Source organism: Amblyomma mixtum, chromosome 3, assembly GCF_055824585.1.
Source record: "Amblyomma mixtum isolate Tamu chromosome 3, ASM5582458v1, whole genome shotgun sequence".
Classification (NCBI taxonomy): Eukaryota; Metazoa; Arthropoda; class Arachnida; order Ixodida; family Ixodidae; genus Amblyomma; species Amblyomma mixtum.
Window position 1 is genome coordinate 3,403,869 of NC_143014.1, and position 20,616 is coordinate 3,424,484.

The 20,616-nt window shown below is 46.7% G+C and overlaps 1 protein-coding gene across 1 annotated transcript in view; it reads left to right on the forward strand.

The window, feature by feature from the left end:
* Nucleotides 1-2,465: 2,465 nt before the first annotated feature.
* Nucleotides 2,466-20,616, forward strand: part of LOC149349122 (uncharacterized) — a 289,139-nt gene continuing 270,988 nt past the window's right edge. The window contains exon 1 of the mRNA XM_089576743.1: nt 2,466-2,803. Within this exon, the coding sequence (XP_089432869.1) occupies nt 2,466-2,803 (338 nt within the window). The remainder of the gene's footprint in view (nt 2,804-20,616) is intronic.

A 20,616-nucleotide genomic window follows, 5' to 3' on the forward strand; every position in this document is an offset into this window, starting at 1 on the left:
CAGCGATCCCCTCCCGGTGCCCATTCCTTTCGTGGACGGGGTCCGAGTGCTAGGAGTCCTTTTTGAGCAGAGCGGTGTGTCGTCCCGGACATGGGATAAAGTTTTTGCGCGCACGACGAGCGCGCTAAGGATGGCAGCGCAGTTCGGCCTCTCCATGGAGGCCAGGGTGAGCGTCATCAAGGGCCGCGCGTGCGCCTTTGCCCACTGTGTGGCCCGCGTAGCAGTGATGCCGCGTCGTACGGCGGGTCGGCTCGCGTCCCTTGTGGGCGCCTTTGTCTGGGACGGTGGCACGGCGCAGGTCGCTCGACGCCTTTGCCAGCTGCCGCCTTCTAGAGGAGGACTCGGGCTGCCCTGTGAAGCCACCATGGCGCGTGCGCTCAGCGCCAAGCTCGTAACCACGCTGGTGGAGAGCGACGCATACCTTGGGCGTTCGCTCATGTTTTATTGGATGAGCACAGTGCGGCGCTTCTTCACCACTGAGCGCCATATAGGTCCACAGGCCGAGAGGCCTCTGCGCTTCTATAGAGCGGCTGCTGGTTTTAAGCAGTCTGTTTGTACTGACTTGCCAGGAGTCTACCTGACTGAGACGCCCGCGTCTCGGCTGAGCGAGATGATCGCGTGCGTGCGCCTTGGCGCCGACGACCAGCGGCGCACCGCGGTACGCAAGTGGCGCACGTGGTGCACAAGTCGTCTCCCTCCGCAGGTCCGCGACTTTGAGTGGAGGAGGAGATGGAGAGTCCTCCCCACGCGCGAACGCCTCTTATCATGGGGCCTTGTGCCCAACGCCCAGTGCGCGCAATGTGGAGCGCGAGAGACAGCGCGACACACTTTCTTTGAGTGCCGTGTTGCCCGGATAATGTGGTGGCAGGTGTATCGGATGTTTTCAGTTCGTGCTGGGCCAGGCATCCGGCAACCACGGGATTATTTTGGCAAACTAGTGTTTATGTCCGCTATGTTTGTTTTGTGGCGTCGCCGCTGTCTGGCCGAAGCCCGGCGTCAACCGGCGACGGCTATGTACCCCGCGTTGTAGAGCCTGCGTCTCCTCATCTGGCAATACCTGTCCGAAAGGCTTGCAGCGGATGGGGAGGCGCGGTTTCTGCGACGGTGGCACACACGCTTCTTTGTCGTGCACGAAGGTCGGCTGGTTATGCCGGCGCTGCGGTATTAGCCGGGCCGACCCCCCCCCCCCCTCTCTTTACCGACTATGCTGGTTTGTTCGAGGATGGTGGTGTATAATTTTGAAAGGGCCAATCACCCTGAGAACGATCCTTGCCCCCCCCCCCCCCCCCCCCCCCCCGTGCTTCGTTGCTACGGGAGGCTGATTCTTCTTTGTCCAGTGTTCGTTCTATGCACTATAGGCTGTAATTTGTGATATGTACGGTGTGTTAAAATAAGGTCATGGTGTTTCTGGGTGGCCACCCACTTTGTATACATTTGTTTTGCCCTCAGTCATGAGTGTGTTTCCAATGTTTTGTTTGTTTGCACTGTTGAATAAACTTCCCTTTTATTCAGAGCCCGGATGAGTGGAATTCAGAGCCAGGATGAGTGGATTTCAGTGCCCGGATGATGGCTCTCGGTCTCGGTGTGACGTCACCATACTGCCGAAAACGGGAGCTAAAAGCAGTTCATGCTTAATACAGGTATTATACACATGGCAAGATGCGCGAAAGGCAGCAAAATGGTAAAATACGCAAAAAAATTTTGAAAAACCTATTAACATGTCGCGCGCTTTGCCAAGTATACGCCCGTTCTTTTTCAGATAGCGCAAGAGAAGGGGGTGCTGACGCAAAGGTCACCCAGAGCAGATATCCTTTGGGCTTCAATTATTTCCCTCGTGGTTCGGTCCTTGCTTCTTCTGAAAGTTTGGCACTGATGAAACATCGGTTTACAAACTTGCTGATTTTCTTTTGTGCATTTAGAGCAGTGAAGCGGAAGATTGCTGTCAGAAGAAGCATGGACCGATAACTTTCAGTAAGTTTCAGATAACTTTCAGAAGAAGCAAGGACCGAACCACGAGGGAAATAATTGAAGCCCAAAGGATATCTGCTCTGGGTGACCTTTGCGTCAGCACCCCTTCTCTTGCGCTATATGAAAAAAAAAACGGGCGTATACTTGGCAAAGCGCGCGACACGTTATTAGGTTTGTCAAAATTTTTTTTGCGCATTTTACCATTTTGCCGCCTTTCGCGCATCTTGCCATGTGTATAATACATGTATTTTTCATGAATAAATTTAGTTGTAAGTCAGCGCTGTGTGTGTCTTTTCTATCTTTGTCCTTGTCTTTTGAGCTGTTTTAAAGAACCTTGTATATGATGAGGGCTGTGTCATCGGAAGCAATAAATTTAGTTGCGGGTTGCTCCAAGAGAGGCCGTTCGAACTGGAAGCGTGTACAAAAACGGAAGTCTCGGACAATGCCAGTGTGCGCGGCGCGCGTGACGGGACGTCACGGGGCCGCAGAGCTGACCGATGGCCAGGTCGTCGCTGCTGCTGCTGCTGGTGCCGCTGCTGGGGGTGGCGCGGGGGGACCTGTCGGACCTGGTGTCCAGCGTCACACTGAGCCCCACCTTCAAGGCCAAGCTGGCGTCGGCGGGGCCCGTGACGGCCACGTACGGCGTCTCGTTCCCGCTCGAGCTGGAGCTCTCCGGGCCGGCTGCCGACCGGCGCGCGCTGCTGCGCGCCGCCGAGGAGGCCATGGAGCGAGCCGGCCTGGACGGCGTGGCCTGTGTGCGCCGCGCCCAGTGTGAGGCCGCGGCCGGGGGACGCCGCCAGGGCCTTCTCGGAGAGCTACTGGACCTGCTGCTCAGGTCGGTGAGTTCTAGAGGCCCAGGTGGTCGACATTATTCTGGAGAAGACCTCCACTACGGCGTCCCTCGTAGCCTGAGGCGCTGTGGTGCATATTTCTAGGGTAGTGGCGGTGGTGGCGTACTATTGATGGTAAAAAAACATTTTCAATCTCAAGTGTTGCATGAATTTTCTTTTGTCCACCCTGATTATGAAGTCCTGTCTCTTGTTATCGAAAGGAAGGTTGTGGCAGTTATCTATCGCCCCGCAAGCGGAAACTTAAAATCCTTTTTTGCCTTTCTCGACTTTTTCTTATCTTTTATAAGCGAAAACAAATACGATGTCATTTTAGGTGGTGATTTCAATATCAACTTCCTTGTAGACAACCCCACGAAAATTGAATTTGAAAATCTATTGAATTCCTTCGCTCTTCAGAACGTGATTTCCAATCCTACACGTGTTACACTGCAGTCTGAATAACTAATTGACCTATTTATAACCAATACGCACATGCCTGTCCTGAACGCAGGTGTAATAAATACAGATATCAGTGACCACCGCGCCACTTTTATGTCCATTCCGAAAAGTAAATTTCCTAATAGAAAAGTGACAACTAAATTATTTCGGGATATTTCGACAAAAAAACTGAACACTTTCAAGGAGGAAGTTAATAGTCATGATTGGAGCGACGTTCTCAATGAAACAGCTGCCGAAAGGGCTTATGCTTTGTTTTTAACGGCCTTTTTACGTATATACAACAAGTGTTTTCCTTATAAACATGCAGAGAAACGTAAGAACATTAGGAAGCCATGGATTACACCTGAATTGCTGAAGAAAATTCGTAAAAAGGACAAGCTTGACAAAAAGTTTGAAAAAACACGAGACCCTGACATATTTAAAGCGTTTAAAGTGTTTCGAAATAAACTGACGACGGAAATACGGAGAGCGCGCGATCAATATTTTTGTGACAAGTTTTCCTCTATGAATAAGTCAGATGAATTATGGAGGAAACTGAATGCACTTCTGGGCAGGCCTTCAGGTTCAATCCCAATAACAATTCAGAATGGGTGTAAGGAATTGACAGGCATTGACTTAGCTAATGCATTTAACAGCCACTTTACAGATATAACTAGTAATTTTGTCGATTCAAATACTCTTGACACTCGAAACGAGAAATCTATGTTCTTAACGCCGATGTCAGAGTCAGAGGTGATATCGGTTTTCATGGGCTTAAATAACAGTAAAAGTGCTGACGCAGACGACATTGTAATAAAACCAGTAAAGTATGTGATAGAAGACATAGCTGGGTGCTTAACTCAAATATATAACCTTTGCTTATCTCAAGGACTATTTCCGAAGCAAATGCAGCTTGCCAAAGTGAGTGTACTGCACAAGAAAGGAAGTAAGAATGAATTTACAAACTTTAGACCCGTGTCAATACTTCCAGTTTTTTCTAAAGGATTTGAAAAATTGATTCTCTCTAGAATAACAAATTTTAGTGAACAATGCAATATTCTTCACGACGCGCAATACGGCTTCAGAAAACACAGATCAACAGAAATGGCACTGCTGGAGCAAAAGGAATTTGTTCTAGAATCTCTCGAAAACAAAGAAGTAGCCCTTGGGGTATACGTCGACTTCACAAAAGCTTTTGATTACTTAAATCACTCTATCCTACTGAAAAAACTTGAAATGTACGGCTTCCGTGGAACTGTGCTATCGCTTTTGACATCCTACCTAAATGATCGAAACCACTACGTATATTTAAATGGCTACTCGTCCCATGTATTGCCCATTTCTGCAGGTGTGCCTCAGGGGAGTATTCTTGGCCCGTTTCTTTTTAATTTGTATCTAAATGACATCGTAAGCATCGATCCGACGGTGAAATTTGTCATTTACGCGGATGATGTGACACTGTTGTTCACTGCATCTAGCGCAGATGAGGTCATAACTAGAGCGAACAAAACTCTTGAGAAATTAGACATATGGGCCCAACTGAACAAATTAAAAATAAACGCTAGTAAAACGAAGGCTGTCCTATACCGTGCGAAAAACAAAATTATTAGCATTGACAGAGACATTAAGTTGAACAACTCAAAGATAGAGATAGTAAACACATTTACTATACTTGGAGTATATTTCACCGAAAATATGACGTGGGACAATCACGTGAGCCACGTTATCTCAAAACTGTCTTGCATCGTGGGAGTAACGTACGCAAACAGATATACTCTACCTCCAAAGGTTAAACTTTTATTGTGCAATGCACTATTCCACTCACACATAAACTATTGCCAACTAGTCTGGGGGAATACAACCAAAGGAAATTTGCAAAAAATCCTGACATTGCAGAAAAAAATGTTAAGAAACATTGAAAACGTCCCCAGAAGTCACCCTTCCCACCTTTTGTTCTCGAAATATTGTATAATGAAAATAGACAGCCTGTACTCGCACGGCTTGTGTTCGCGTTATAGGATTGAAATAAAAAACAACACTCATTGTCTATTACGGTTGGCATCTCTTTGTAAAAGGACACTAGGTTACGAATATAGAAGCACACAGCCTTGGTTAGTAAAAACGTGCAGGACAGATTATGGACGACAAATGATAAACAGAATGCTACCACACTTGTTAAGTATCTGTTACCGAAACGGTATCACTCCCGAGTTAACTTCAAAAAGAGAACTGAAATTACTGTTCATAGACAACAATCCGTTCATATGATGGGGTATTTCTAGCATTCTGCATATGTACGCTGTACCCTTCCTTGAGCAACGCTTTTCTGTTATGCGCATTGTTTTTCTTCGTCTCTTTCCTTTACTTATGTAACGTTCTTGTTTTTTCGGGCTTTTTCCGGCATGTACTTTCGCTTATCACCGGTGTCACAGTTCAATTAGAATTGTTTTGTTTATTTTCCTTGTACAAGCCGATCTGGCTTTGTAAACAACGCATTTCTGTATTTTGATTTGTGCTGTTCTTATGCCGCTCTGCCATTATTTTATTTTTTTCTTCTCCTTTCTTCTTTTGTTTCTTGAATTTTTTGTACTCTGGGGAGCTGGGAACTAGTCAAGCTGAATTTTCAGCTGTTTTTCCCGCACTCCCTCACTTCATGAGTGAAAGAAAGAATTTATTATTATTAATTTATTATTAGTATCCTGGTTAGCAAATCGGCCCTAGTATTTTTTTTCCCACAGCTCCAAAGAAGCAGTCCTGCTTGAAAAAAAACACTAGTGCGCCTTCATCAAAAGCCAAAGCGATGATCAAAGCAATGCAAATGCGAGGTCGTGCTGTCGTCTTCCCCCTTGACGACATAATAATTAATCAAGTGAGGGTCGATAATGGTGTGATCAGAACTCAGAGGCCACAAGGGAGGGAGATTTCGAGGGCGCCAATATTCGCCACCAAAGAACAGTAGACCTTGGCGTTCCGGATATGACATGATAAATGGCGACTCCATGACTTTTGCTGTGCCCGGCAGCGCTAAAACATTTTGACCCCTCCTTTAGCGGCAGCTGCCCACACTGTAGTGCAGTGTCTTCTGACACCTATCACATGGTGTGGGCCTGCCCCTCCAACCCCGCTATTCCCCCCATCCCCAACCCAACCCGGGAGGACTGGGAGGCGACCCTGCTCGGCTGCCACGACTTACAGGCCCAACAAGCCTTAGTCGGGCGCGCCCGGGCGGCGGCAACCGCCACTGGGGTCCCATACTAGGGACCTCCACCTAGTGTTTGTAAGGATCGGTCCCTTACGGGCTGATCCAAACATACCTCCAGTTCATTCGAAATAAATGTTTTCACCACCACCACCACCACCACTCCATGACTGACGAGTACAGTAATGAGGAGCGCCGACGCTGCTCTGCGGGGCAAGTAGGCTCTGGGTTCGAGTTATGCGTCCCGTGCGCATGCGCGACAAGAACAGAGGGATGCCTGCAGCTCATCACTTCCTTAATATGATTGAAACGGCGCAAGGCCTAAGAAGAGAGCAGAGGAAAGCAGGAAACGGACAGCACAGCGCTGAACTAACAACTGACATTTATTTGGCACGCGTATAAATACATTTTGGCACCAAAGCAGAAAGCACCGCAAAAAACACATTCATGCACCCGGATCCCTGCACGACAACACAAGCTAAGATGTGCAATTCAGGAAGCGAAAATCTGTGATAAAGATACTGATGGAGCACTTACGCAGGAATCACCGTACTTCTTGATATTTGTGGCCTCGATTATTTCACGACACAGCTGATCTTTGTTACTAGCAACAACTCGGTAATATTCTAACTGCGGGGAGCAATCGCACTCACGGCAATGCATGCTGAGGTTACGGAAATATTTGTTATCGACATTGTTACGGTGCTGCCTGAGCCTATCATTTAAGCATTGTCCTGTATGGCTAATATAAAACCTGTTACAAGTGAGAGGAATGGTATACACAATATTGTAACAATGTCGATAACAAAGATTCTCCTAATCTGAGCATGCATTGTCATGAGTGCGATTGCTTCCTACAGTTAGAATATTGCCGAGTTGTTGCTAGGAACAAAGATCAGCTGTGTCGTGAAATAATCGAGGCCACAAATATTAATAATTGCGGGGATTCCTGTGTAAGTGCTCAATCGGTATCTTTATCAGAAAAAGAATTTCACTTCCTGAATTGCGCATTTTTGCTTTAAGGATAGTTGTCGGGCGAGTTGGTACATGATATCACCGAAAAACAGCGCGCTTACACGGGACAGACAAAGAAGACACGCAAGCGCTGTCTTAAAACTGCAGGTTTATTGCATTGCTCGCAATAAATACCGGAAAGGAAAACAACAAACAAAAGAAGGCGAGGAAGAGTTCCTTCTGTCACATCATGTCGTCATGGTTATTCCAGATATGCAATCTCTTTTTTTGTCAGTGCCATTGATGGCGTGCCAACGCATGACGCGCCTTTCCTGCTTATGATGAATGCTTCATACAGCTCGCGCTTGTGTTTATTATTATACCGCCTCAAAATCTGGCTTCGTCCAGGGTTAGGAGCGCATTGACAGGCAGAAACTTGTTTTGCCAGCGTGATCTAAATGCTACGCTAAATGCTACGCAACAGACTAAATGCTACGCTTAGACATGCAAAACATTCATACTACAAAAACCTTTTCACTCAAGCTGTGACTAAGAACCCCCCTGCCGTATGGAACATTGTAAATGATATTCTTCGTAGAAGAAAGAAGATTGCTCCCCTCAAAACGATATTTCATAATGGCGTAGAGTTGTGTGGTGTACAACTTGCAGATCATTTCAACCGGCATTTTGCTAATATTGCCCATGCAGCTAATTTAAGCCCACCTGTGATAAGCACAGGAAGCCCCAGTCCCTCTCACAGTTTGTTTCTTAAGCCCACGGACACTGAGGAGGTCTACCACGCATTTATTAGCATGAAAAACAGTAAAGCGTTGGACACCAATAACATTCAGATGAGACCAGTAAAATTTGTAATAGAATATATCGCTCCTGTTTTAGCTCACATTTTTAATTTAGCTCTGGAATCCAGCACTTTCCCCGATGACATGAAAAAGGCTAGAATTACTGTAGTGCACAAAGGAGGCGATATAAATGTCGTGAATAATTTATAGCCCAATATCCATTCTCTCGATTTTTTCAAAAGGGCTTGAAAAGGTTATATTTCATAGATTTAATAACTTCCTAGAGAAAAACAGGATAATAACTGACTCCCAATATGGATTTAGGAAGGGACGATCGAAAGAAATGGCATTGCTTCTACTTAAAGAACAGATAGTTCAAAATTTAGATTCTGGTCTCTTCATTGACTTCAGAAAAGCCTTTGACTCCCTCAACCATAATGTTTTGTTAGGCAAGTTATCACAGTATGGAATACGGGGCGGGCCCCTCCGTTTAATTAGATCATGCCTGAGTCCACTGCGTCCGTATACACAATGTTGAATCATCTCTGCTGCCCCTACAATCTGGAGGTAGTGTTTTAGGCCCGCTATTATTAATGATATAGTTCTTATTAATGAATCAGCTAAATGGTTTATATATGCTGATGACAGTAACATTCTCTATAAAGGTGAAGATCCAAACGAGTTAGTTCTGCAGTGCAACCGAACGCTCGAATCCTTATCAGGGTGGTCCCAGTCCAACTGCATAATAATCAATCCCACTAAGACTAAGGTTTTACTATTTAGACCAAGAAATAAAGTTTTCACTCTTCAAAATAAGATAAGTTATAAGAATAAAGATACAACAATAGTAGATGAGCATAAGGTTCTTGGCGTTACTTTTAATTCTCACCTAAACTGGATCACCACATTAATCACGTCTGCAAGAAGCTGTCTGCTGTTGCAGGCACTCTGTCCTGCTGCAGGAACCTGATTCCCGAAAGTGTTAAACTCCTGCTGTACCAAGCGTTATTTGCACCCCACATAAACTACTGCAGTCTTCTCTGGAGCTCAAGAACAAAAAGAAATAGAGATAAAATTATTGTACTCCAGAAGAAAGTTTTGCGCTACGTAGCTAATGCTGAAATACACGCACCTACAAATAACCTATTTCCGAGGTATGGAATCCTTCGTTTCCAGCACAGTTATGAATATCAACTTTTAAATCGGCTTTATTATTCATCCGCTGAGTCTGCAAATTTTCTTAAAACTGTTGCGACATTACAACAGCGAACAACAGATGTATTGACTAGAAATCCCCGATACTGGCTAGTTCCCTATTTCCACCCCCAAAACAAGTTTCAGTCATTAAAGCATAATGTTCCATCACTTCTAAACAAATATCCAAAAGGGTTTTTTCCATCTAAGAAAGAATTTAAAAATTATTTCTGTAACCTCAACTGAACTTCTACGTTTAACCCTCATTTGTTGTGTCTTGTCTTAGTTTTAAACTAATTGAAATGAGGCCATCCGGGAAGCCCGCTTCGCATAGAGTGAGCGTATTTTCCATTGATGTAAAGGATCTCTGCTACTCACTACCGCATCTCTCCCTGTTTGAGTGGTAAGAGAAGGCATTGAAGCAATGGGTACCGTGCGGTTTCAGAACGCTTGCGGAATCAGCACAGAGAAGTTCCTCGAAGCTATGGCCTTCTACCTTCGATCCAAGTTTATCGGATTCAAAGATGAACTGTTCGTTCAGAAGCAGGGCGTGTGCATAGGCTCTTGTGCTGCACCTCAACTCAGCGATCTTCTGCATGCAAGCGCTAATCGTAGGCTAAAAGAAGCTTTGCTCAACACCAACGTAATATGGGTTTTTCGTTTTGTCGACGACTTCCTCGTCGTCTACGGAAGGTCGGATCAGGACCCAGGCAAGGACGTGGAAGCAGTTTTCAAGGTCGTTTCTGAATATTTGGGAGAATTTGAACTCACGAAAGAACTGCCTGACGAAGGCCAACTTCAGTACCTTGATTTACGGTTGTTCTCGAGTGAGGGCCACCTGTGCTGGTGCTATGCTCCGAGGTCTAATAAATGCCTTTTTGCCACACTCTTCCTCGCACACTAAGCTAGTCAAACGAGCAATAGCTTTGGGCGCCTTGAAGAATGCACTCAAAAGGTCGTGTCATCACCAACAGCAAGAAAGCATGGGATGCGGGATGCGCCGTCGGAGTTGTCTACGAAATACCCCTGACTAGTGGAAAGTCTTACGTAGGCCAGACTGGACGCTGCTTGAATGATCGTGCACCGCAACATGGTTTATCGCTAACAACCGGGGAGGGATCTAATTTGGCTAAGCATTGCCTGTCCTGCAGTCACTGTCGTACAACATGAACTGGTGGGAAAGCTCTGCGCACAAAAAACCTCGATGACCTACGTGCATGCCGACGGGCACAACGTCACATTCGACGCTACATGGATAAACTCAGTCGGCAAAAGTGGCGTGACGTTTGTTCTACGCTGGATGTGCGCAAACCAGTAACCAATATTTGGCGGATAGTTAGAGGTATGCGCATGCCACTTCAACAACTCCACCCATTCGCTGCACTCTCCCTTCACGAACAAAAATCTATAAAAGAAGTCTCAGAAGAATACTGCAAGCTACTGTCGGCAGGGTCAGGGCGTTCTACACTCTCCGCAGATGGTCAAACAGGCATCCCAAAGGCGGCAGTGCCAGCGTTAGACCTGCCTTTCACAATGGAAGAACTATCCACAGCTATCGCGGAGACAAACAGGCACACGTCTCCGGGACATGATGAGGTGACCTATGACGCCATTGCAAAGTTACCCCACACCTCCCGTCTTCGACTCCTGGAGTATTACAATTCTTCCTGGATGGCTGGTGAGGTTCCCACGGAATGGAAGCTGGCGAAAATTGTGCCCGTTTTGAAACCCTGTAAGCAGCCAACAAGCTACGCATCATTCCGGCCCACTGCCCTACTGAGCTGCGTAGGTAAGCTCATGGAGCGCATGATCTGCAAGCGCATAACTTGGTTCCTAGAAAGCCGAAATGATTGGTTGGTTGGTTTATTGGGGTTTAACGTCCCGAAGCAACTTAGACTATGAGGGACGCCGTAGTGGAGGGCTCCGGAAAGCCGAAATGAGTTCCCCCAAGAAATGAACGGGTTCCGTCAAAACAGGTCTGCGACTGACAATATCATCGCCCTCGTCTCATCAATTGAGGAGTACCTTCATGCTGGGTACATCCCGACAGCCGTTTTCCTAGACATCAAGGCCGCTTTTGACTTCGTCTTTCACCATGCAATTCTCGCAGCCTTTGGCAGTCTTGGCCTTGGAGGAAGGCTATACAAGTGGATTGGGCATTATTTAAAAGAACGGAAAATTTTTATTACCACTCCAAACGGTCCAACACGCTTTTACGCAGTGGAGAGGGGCGTACCACAGGGAGCGGTGCTCAGCCCTCTCCTGCTTAATATTGTCCTTATTCACATAAGAAGAAACCTTCCGCGAGGGGTCCGGATAACAATTTATGCTGATGACATCTGCATCTCGACCGCATCACGTTCGCGCTATATTACCCAGCAACGTCTTCAGAGAGCGCTATTGCACGTTTCGATGTACCTGGCTTCCAGAGGTCTTCGTCTCTCGCCAGAAAAGAGTGTTGCAATGGCGTTTACAAGAAAAACGATGACCCGATATCCGCTGCTCCTAGGCGGACGATCGCTGCCATATGTACGATCTCAGCGATTCATGGGTGTTGTAATCGACTACAATCTGTCATGGTCACCTCAGATCAAAAAACTCCGCGAGAGGATTACTGCAGCATCGCAAGTGTTCAGGTTCATGGCGGGAACAAGGTGGGATAGCAACTGCCGATCAATCCTTCTGCTTGAAAAAGCCTACGTTGAAGGAACCTTGCGTTACTGTCTACCCGTGCTTCAAAGATTATCTACATCAAGCAATAAGACTCTCAATGCCGCACGGAACAACTGCCTGCGAATATGTCTTGGCCTCCCAAAAGGTTCCTCTGCGTCAGGAACTGTAGCGGAGGCAGGATGTCTCCCACTAGAGGTGATTGCCGCCCAGGAAACTATGCGTACCCATCTCCGCCATGTCCTGCAAGGGAAGAAGCACTTCCTACACCGTGTCCACCTAACTCACAGCAACTCTAGCTTTGGCCAGGCAGTGCAGCTCCTGCCCCTTCCTACTGTTAATCAGTCACAGAAACTACTACCTCTGGCCTTTCCTCCATGGACACTCTCTCCTCTAAAGGTGAAGAAGTATGTTCCAGATGTGAATGCAAAGAGCCGCATGGCACAGGCAGCGCTTCTGCAAGCTACTCTCGCCTACTTAATCGAAGAATACACGCAGCAAACCCATATCTTCACCGATGGTTCAAATACTAAAGAAACCTCTTCTTGTGGCCTTTATGTGTCCTCAACAGGCCATGCCCTTTCTTACCGGCTGCAGCGGAGGACATCCTCTACAACAGCGGAGCTTCACGGCATTATGGAAGCTGTTTCTTACATCCTGCGCCGAACCGCCGGCCGTTGGGTTATCTTCACTGATCCAAAAGCATCTCTGCAGATCCTGGCCAACCTGCTGAAGACAACGAATCACCAGCCAGTTTCCCTGGACAGCGGGTATATACACCATTTAGCTATTGCCGCAGGCCACTGCATAACATTTCAGTGGGTACCTGCTCACTGTGGCATTCTGGCTAATGAAAAAGCAGATGAAGGGGCCCGCAAGGGCCATCAACATCAGAGATACATTCCAAGTTTTTCACTAAATCTGATGCGTCCCAAATGGCTAAAAGTTTTGCTTACGAAGAAACGTATCGGCTTTGGAGTTTGCCGACACATCAGTACCAATTTCTTCACTCAATCGACCCACATTTTAGATCAAGACTCTCACCCAGAATTCCTCGACAACTGGAAACACTTTATCACCGACTTCGTCTGAATGCTGCACATTGTAACGGCATACGACCTACGCTAACCAAGAGTGCGCTGCGGTATACAAATAAACAAGAGGCGCGGGGCGAGCGCGAGGGGAGATAGCGCGGCGCTAGCGCGAGAGGTAGAGAACGAAAGAGAACCGCCGCGGCCGGTTGTGTCTGGGTCTCCTGCGTCTCTCTCTGCCTTTTTCTGCGCGGGCCCGCCGTCACGTAACTTTTGTTGGCAGCGGTGGGATCATGCCGCTCACCCGCTCCCAGAATCAAGTACCCGACGTGCCAGCCGACAGGACTCCGCCACCAGCCGACGGTGCCGACGACGCAGCGGCCGGCACCGCTAGACCTGGGCGCTCGGAGGGGCTCGGTTCTCCGCAGCGGCTGGGCGCCGGTATTGAGCGCCTCCTGGATATTGTCACTCAGCGGATGGACGCATGGGAGGCCCGTCTAACTGCCCAGGCTGGGGAGATGGAGGCGATCCGGCGCGACTTCCGTCGCCTTCCGCCAGTCGAGCCGAACACGGGTCCGGTGCCTCTGGACGTCCCCGCCGCCGCTGTACCTGCGGTCGTAGCAGCCAATAGCGTGCTCGGCGCGGGCGCATCATTGGATGTCGTGTAGTTGCCCACGTTCGACGGCACCATTTCGTGGGATGCTTACCGCTAAAATGGGAAGACGCGCCACTTCCCATGAATATGTTCATACAAGTATTTTGCAATAATTCACAGCTGCCTCACAAATGCCGCCAAAACCCACCCCATTGGTTTTCTTTGCCAGTCTTAACTGCCCGCTGTGAGCCGGTGACAAGCTGTAAAAGGAGGATTTTGCCTAAAGTGGGAAGACGCGCCACTTCCCATGAATATGTTCATACAAGTATTTTGCAATAATTCACAGCTGCCTCACAAATGCCGCCAAAACCCACCCCATTAGTTTTCTTTGCCAGTCTTAACTGCCCGCTGTGAGCCGGTGACAAGCTGTAAAAGCAGGAATTTGCTTAAAATGGGAAGACGCGCCACTTCCCATGAATATGTTCATACAAGAATTTTTCAATAATTCACAGCTGCATCACAAATGCCGCCAAAACCCACCCCATTGGTTTTCTTTGCCAGTCTTAACTGCCCGCTGTGAGCCGGTGACAAGCTGTAAAAGCAGGATTTTGCCTAAAATGGGAAGACGCGCCACTTCCCATGAATATGTTCATACAAGTATTTTGCAATAATTCACAGCTGCCTCACAAATGCCGCCAAAACCCACCCCATTGGTTTTCGTTGCCAGTCTTAACTGCCCGCTGTGAGCCAGTGACAAGCTGTAAAAGCAGGATTTTGCTTAAAGTGGGAAGACGCGCCACTTCCCATGAATATGTTCATACAAGTATTTTGCAATAATTCACAGCTGCCTCACAAATGACGCCAAAACCCACCCCATTGGTTTTCTATGCCAGTCTTAACTGCCCGCTGTGAGCCGGTGACAAGCTGTAAAAGCAGGATTTTGCTTAAAATGGGAAGACGCGCCACTTCCCATGAATATGTTCATACAAGTATTTTGCAATAATTCACAGCTGCCTCACAAATGCCGCCAAAACCCACCCCATTGGTTTTCTTTGCCAGTCTTAACTGCCCGCTGTGAGCCGGTATAAGCTGTAAAAGCAGGATTTTGCTTAAAATGGGAAGACGCGCCACTTCCCATGAATATGTTCATACAAGTATTTTGCAATAATTCATAGCTGCCTCACAAATGCCGCCAAAACCCACCCCATTGGTTTTCTATGCCAGTCTTAACTTCCCGCTGTGAGCCGGTGACAAGCTGTAAAAGCAGGATTTTGCTTAAAATGGGAAGAAGCGCCACTTCCCATGAATATGTTCATACAAGTATTTTGCAATAATTCACAGCTGCCTCACAAATGCCGCCAAAACCCACCCCATTGGTTTTCTTTGCCAGTCTTAACTGCCCGCTGTGAGCCGGTGACAAGCTGTAAAAGCAGGATTTTGCTTAAAATGGGAAGACGCGCCACTTCCCATGAATATGTTCATACAAGTATTTTGCAATAATTCACAGCTGCCTCACAAATGCCGCCAAAACCCACCCCATTGGTTTTCTATGCCAGTCTTAACTTCCCGCTGTGAGCCGGTGACAAGCTGTAAAAGCAGGATCTTGCTTAAAATGGGAAGACGCGCCACTTCCCATGAATATGTTCATACAAGTATTTTGCAATAATTCACAGCTGCCTCACAAATGCCGCCAAAACCCACCCCATTGGTTTTCTTTGCCAGTCTTAACTGCCCGCTGTGAGCCGGTGACAAGCTGTAAAAGCAGGATTTTGCTTAAAATGGGAAGACGCGCCTCTTCCCATGAATATGTTCATACAAGTATTTTGCAATAATTCACAGCTGCCTCACAAATGCCGCCAAAACCCACCCCATTGGTTTTCTATGCCAGTCTTAACTTCCCGCTGTGAGCCGGTGACAAGCTGTAAAAGCAGGATTTTGCTTAAAATGGGAAGACGCGCCACTTCCCATGAATATGTTCATACAAGTATTTTGTAATAATTCCCAGCTGCCTCACAAATGCCGCCAAAACCCACCCCATTGGTTTTCTATGCCAGTCTTAACTTCCCGCTGTGAGCCGGTGACAAGCAGTAAAAGCAGGATTTTGCTTAAAATGGGAAGACGCGCCACTTCCCATGAATATGTTCATACAAGTATTTTGCAATAATTCACAGCTGCTTCACAAATGCCGCCAAAACCCATCCCATTGGTTTTCTTTGCCAGTCTTAACTGCCCGCTGTGAGCCGGTGACAAGCTGTAAAAGCAGGATTTTGCTTAAAATAGGAAGACGCGCCACTTCCCATGAATATGTTCATACAAGTATTTTGCAATAATTCACAGCTGCCTCACAAATGCCGCCAAAACCCACCCCATTGGTTTTCTATGCCAGTCTTAACTGCCCGCTGTGAGCCGGTGACAAGCTGTAAAAGCAGGATTTTGCTTAAAATGGGAAGACGCGCCACTTCCCATGAATATGTTCATACAACAATTTTGCAATAATTCACAGCTGCCTCACAAATGCCGCCAAAACCCACCCCATTGGTTTTCTTTGCCAGTCTTAACTGCCCGCTGTGAGCCGGTGACAAGCTGTAAAAGCAGGATTTTGCTTAAAATGGGAAGACGCGCCACTTCCCATGAATATGTTCATACAAGTATTTTGCAATAATTCACAGCTGCCTCACAAATGCCGCCAAAACCCACCCCATTGGTTTTCTTTGCCAGTCTTAACTGCCCGCTGTGAGCCGGTGACAAGCTGTAAAAGCAGGATTTTGCTTAAAATGGGAAGACGCGCCACTTCCCATGAATATGTTCATACAAGTATTTTGCAATAATTCACAGCTGCCTCACAAATGCCGCCAAAACCCACCCCATTGGTTTTCTATGCCAGTCTTAACTTCACGCTGTGAGCCGGTGACAAGCTGTAAAAGCAGGATTTTGCTTAAAATGAGAAGAAGCGCCACTTCCCATGAATATGTTCATACAAGTATTTTGCAATAATTCACAGCTGCCTCACAAATGCCGCCAAAACCCACCCCATTGGTTTTCTTTGCCAGTCTTAACTGCCCGCTGTGAGCCGGTGACAAGCTGTAAAAGCAGGATTTTGCTTAAAATGGGAAGACGCGCCACTTCCCATGAATATGTTCATACAAGTATTTTGCAATAATTCACAGCTGCCTCACAAATGCCGCCAAAACCCACCCCATTGGTTTTCTATGCCAGTCTTAACTTCCCGCTGTGAGCCGGTGACAAGCTGTAAAAGCAGGATTTTGCTTAAAATGGGAAGACGCGCCACTTCCCATGAATATGTTCATACAAGTATTTTGCAATAATTCACAGCTGCCTCACAAATGCCGCCAAAACCCACCCCATTGGTTTTCTTTGCCAGTCTTAACTGCCCGCTGTGAGCCGGTGACAAGCTGTAAAAGCAGGATTTTGCTTAAAATGGGAAGACGCGCCACTTCCCATGAATATGTTCATACAAGTATTTTGCAATAATTCACAGCTGCCTCACAAATGCCGCCAAAACCCACCCCATTGGTTTTCTATGCCAGTCTTAACTTCCCGCTGTGAGCCGGTGACAAGCTGTAAAAGCAGGATTTTGCTTAAAATGGGAAGACGCGCCACTTCCCATGAATATGTTCATACAAGTATTTTGCAATAATTCACAGCTGCCTCACAAATGCCGCCAAAACCCACCCCATTGGTTTTCTATGCCAGTCTTAACTTCCCGCTGTGAGCCGGTGACAAGCAGTAAAAGCAGGATTTTGCTTAAAATGGGAAGACGCGCCACTTCCCATGAATATGTTCATACAAGTATTTTGCAATAATTCACAGCTGCCTCACAAATGCCGCCAAAACCCACCCCATTGGTTTTCTTTGCCAGTCTTAACTGCCCGCTGTGAGCCGGTGACAAGCTGTAAAAGCAGGATTTTGCTTAAAATGGGAAGACGCGCCACTTCCCATGAATATGTTCATACAAGTATTTTGCAATAATTCACAGCTGCCTCACAAATGCCGCCAAAACCCACCCCATTGGTTTTCTATGCCAGTCTTAACTTCCCGCTGTGAGCCGGTGACAAGCTGTAAAAGCAGGATTTTGCTTAAAATGGGAAGACGCGCCACTTCCCATGAATATGTTCATACAAGTATTTTGCAATAATTCACAGCTGCCTCACAAATGCCGCCAAAACCCACCCCATTGGTTTTCTATGCCAGTCTTAACTTCCCGCTGTCAGCCGGTGACAAGCAGTAAAAGCAGGATTTTGCTTAAAATGGGAAGAAGCGCCACTTCCCATGAATATGTTCATACAAGTATTTTGCAATAATTCACAGCTGCCTCACAAATGCCGCCAAAACCCACCCCATTGGTTTTCTATGCCAGTCTTAACTTCCCGCTGTGAGCCGGTGACAAGCAGTAAAAGCAGGATTTTGCTTAAAATGGGAAGACGCGCCACTTCCCATGAATATGTTCATACAAGTATTTTGCAATAAATCACAGCTGCCTCACAAATGCCGCCAAAACCCACCCCATTGGTTTTCTTTGCCAGTCTTAACTGCCCGCTGTGAGCCGGTGACAAGCTGTAAAAGCAGGATTTTGCTTAAAATGGGAAGACGCGCCACTTCCCATGAATATGTTCATACAAGTATTTTGCAATAATTCACAGCTGCCTCACAAATGCCGCCAAAACCCACCCCATTGGTTTTCTATGCCAGTCTTAACTTCCCGCTGTGAGCCGGTGACAAGCAGTAAAAGCAGGATTTTGCTTAAAATGGGAAGACGCTCCACTTCCCATGAATATGTTCATAAAAGTATTTTGCAATAATTCACAGCTGCCTCACAAATGCCGCCAAAACCCACCCCATAGGTTTTCTTTGCTAGTCTTAACTGCCCGCTGTGAGCCGGTGACAAGCTGTAAAAGCAGGATTTTGCTTAAAATGGGAAGACGCGCCACTTCCCATGAATATGTTCATACAAGTATTTTGCAATAATTCACAGCTGCCTCACAAATGCCGCCAAAACCCACCCCATTGGTTTTCTATGCCAGTCTTAACTTCCCGCTGTGAGCCGGTGACAAGCAGTAAAAGCAGGATTTTGCTTAAAATGGGAAGAAGTGCCACTTCCCATGAATATGTTCATACAAGTATTTTGCAATAATTCACAGCTGCATCACAAATGCCGCCAAAACCCACCCCATTGGTTTTCTATGCCAGTCTTAACTTCCCGCTGTGAGCCGGTGACAAGCTGTAAAATCAGGATTTTGCTTAAAATGGGAAGACGCGCCACTTCCCATGAATATGTTCATACAAGTATTTTGCAATAATTCACAGCTGCCTCACAAATGCCGCCAAAACCCACCCCATTGGTTTTCTATGCCAGTCTTAACTTCCCGCTGTGAGCCGGTGACAAGCTGTAAAAGCAGGATTTTGCTTAAAATGGGAAGACGCGCCACTTCCCATGAATATGTTCATACAATTATTTTGCCATAATTCACAGCTGCCTCACAAATGCCGCCAAAACCCACCCCATTGGTTTTCTATGCCAGTCTTAACTTCCCGCTGTGAGCCGGTGACAAGCAGTAAAAGCAGGTTCTGCTTAAAATGGGAAGACGCGCCACTTCCCATGAATATGTTCATACAAGTATTTTGCAATAATTCACAGCTGCCTCACAAATGCCGCCAAAACCCACCCCATTGGTTTTCGTTGCCAGTCTTAACTGCCCGCTGTGAGCCAGTGACAAGCTGTAAAAGCAGGATTTTGCTTAAAGTGGGAAGACGCGCCACTTCCCATGAATATGTTCATACAAGTATTTTGCAATAATTCACAGCTGCCTCACAAATGCCGCCAAAACCCACCCCATTGGTTTTCTTTGCCAGTCTTAACTGCCCGCTGTGAGCCGGTGACAAGCTGTAAAAGGAGGATTTTGCCTAAAGTGGGAAGACGCGCCACTTCCCATGAATATGTTCATACAAGTATTTTGCAATAATTCACAGCTGCCTCACAAATGCCGCCAAAACCCACCCCATTAGTTTTCTTTGCCAGTCTTAACTGCCCGCTTTGAGCAGGTCACAAGCTGTAAAAGCAGGATTTTGCTTAAAATGGGAAGACGCGCCACTTCCCATGAATATGTTCATACAAGAATTTTTCAATAATTCACAGCTGCATCACAAATGCCGCCAAAACCCACCCCATTGGTTTTCTTTGCCAGTCTTAACTTCACGCTGTGCGCCGGTGACAAGCTGTAAAAGCAGGATTTTGCCTAAAATGGGAAGACGCGCCACTTCCCATGAATATGTTCATACAAGTATTTTGCAATAATTCACAACTGCCTCACAAATGCCGCCAAAACCCACCCCATTGGTTTTCTTTGCCAGTCTTAACTGCCCACTGTGATCCGGTGACAAGCTGTAAAAGCAGGATTTTGCCTAAAATGGGAAGACGCGCCACTTCCCATGAATATGTTCATACAAGTATTTTGCAATAATTCACAACTGCCTCACAAATGCCGCCAAAACCCACCCCATTGGTTTCCTTTGCCAGTCTTTACTTCACGCTGTGCGCCGGTGACAAGCTGTAAAAGCAGGATTTTGCCTAAAATGGGAAGACGCGCCACTTCCCATGAATATGTTCATAGAAGTATTTTGCAATAATTCACAACTGCCTCACAAATGCCGCCAAAACCCACCCCCTTGGTTTTCTTTGCCAGTCTTTATTTCACGCTGTGCGCCGGTGACGAGCTGTAAAAGCAGGATTTTGCCTAAAATGGGAAGACGCGCCACTTCCCATGAATATGTTCATACAAGTATTTTGCAATAATTCACAGCTGCCTCACAAATGCCGCCAAAACCCACCCCATTAGTTTTCTTTGCCAGTCTTAACTGCCGCTTTGAGCAGGTGACAAGCTGTAAAAGCAGGATTTTGCTTAAAATGGGAAGACGCGCC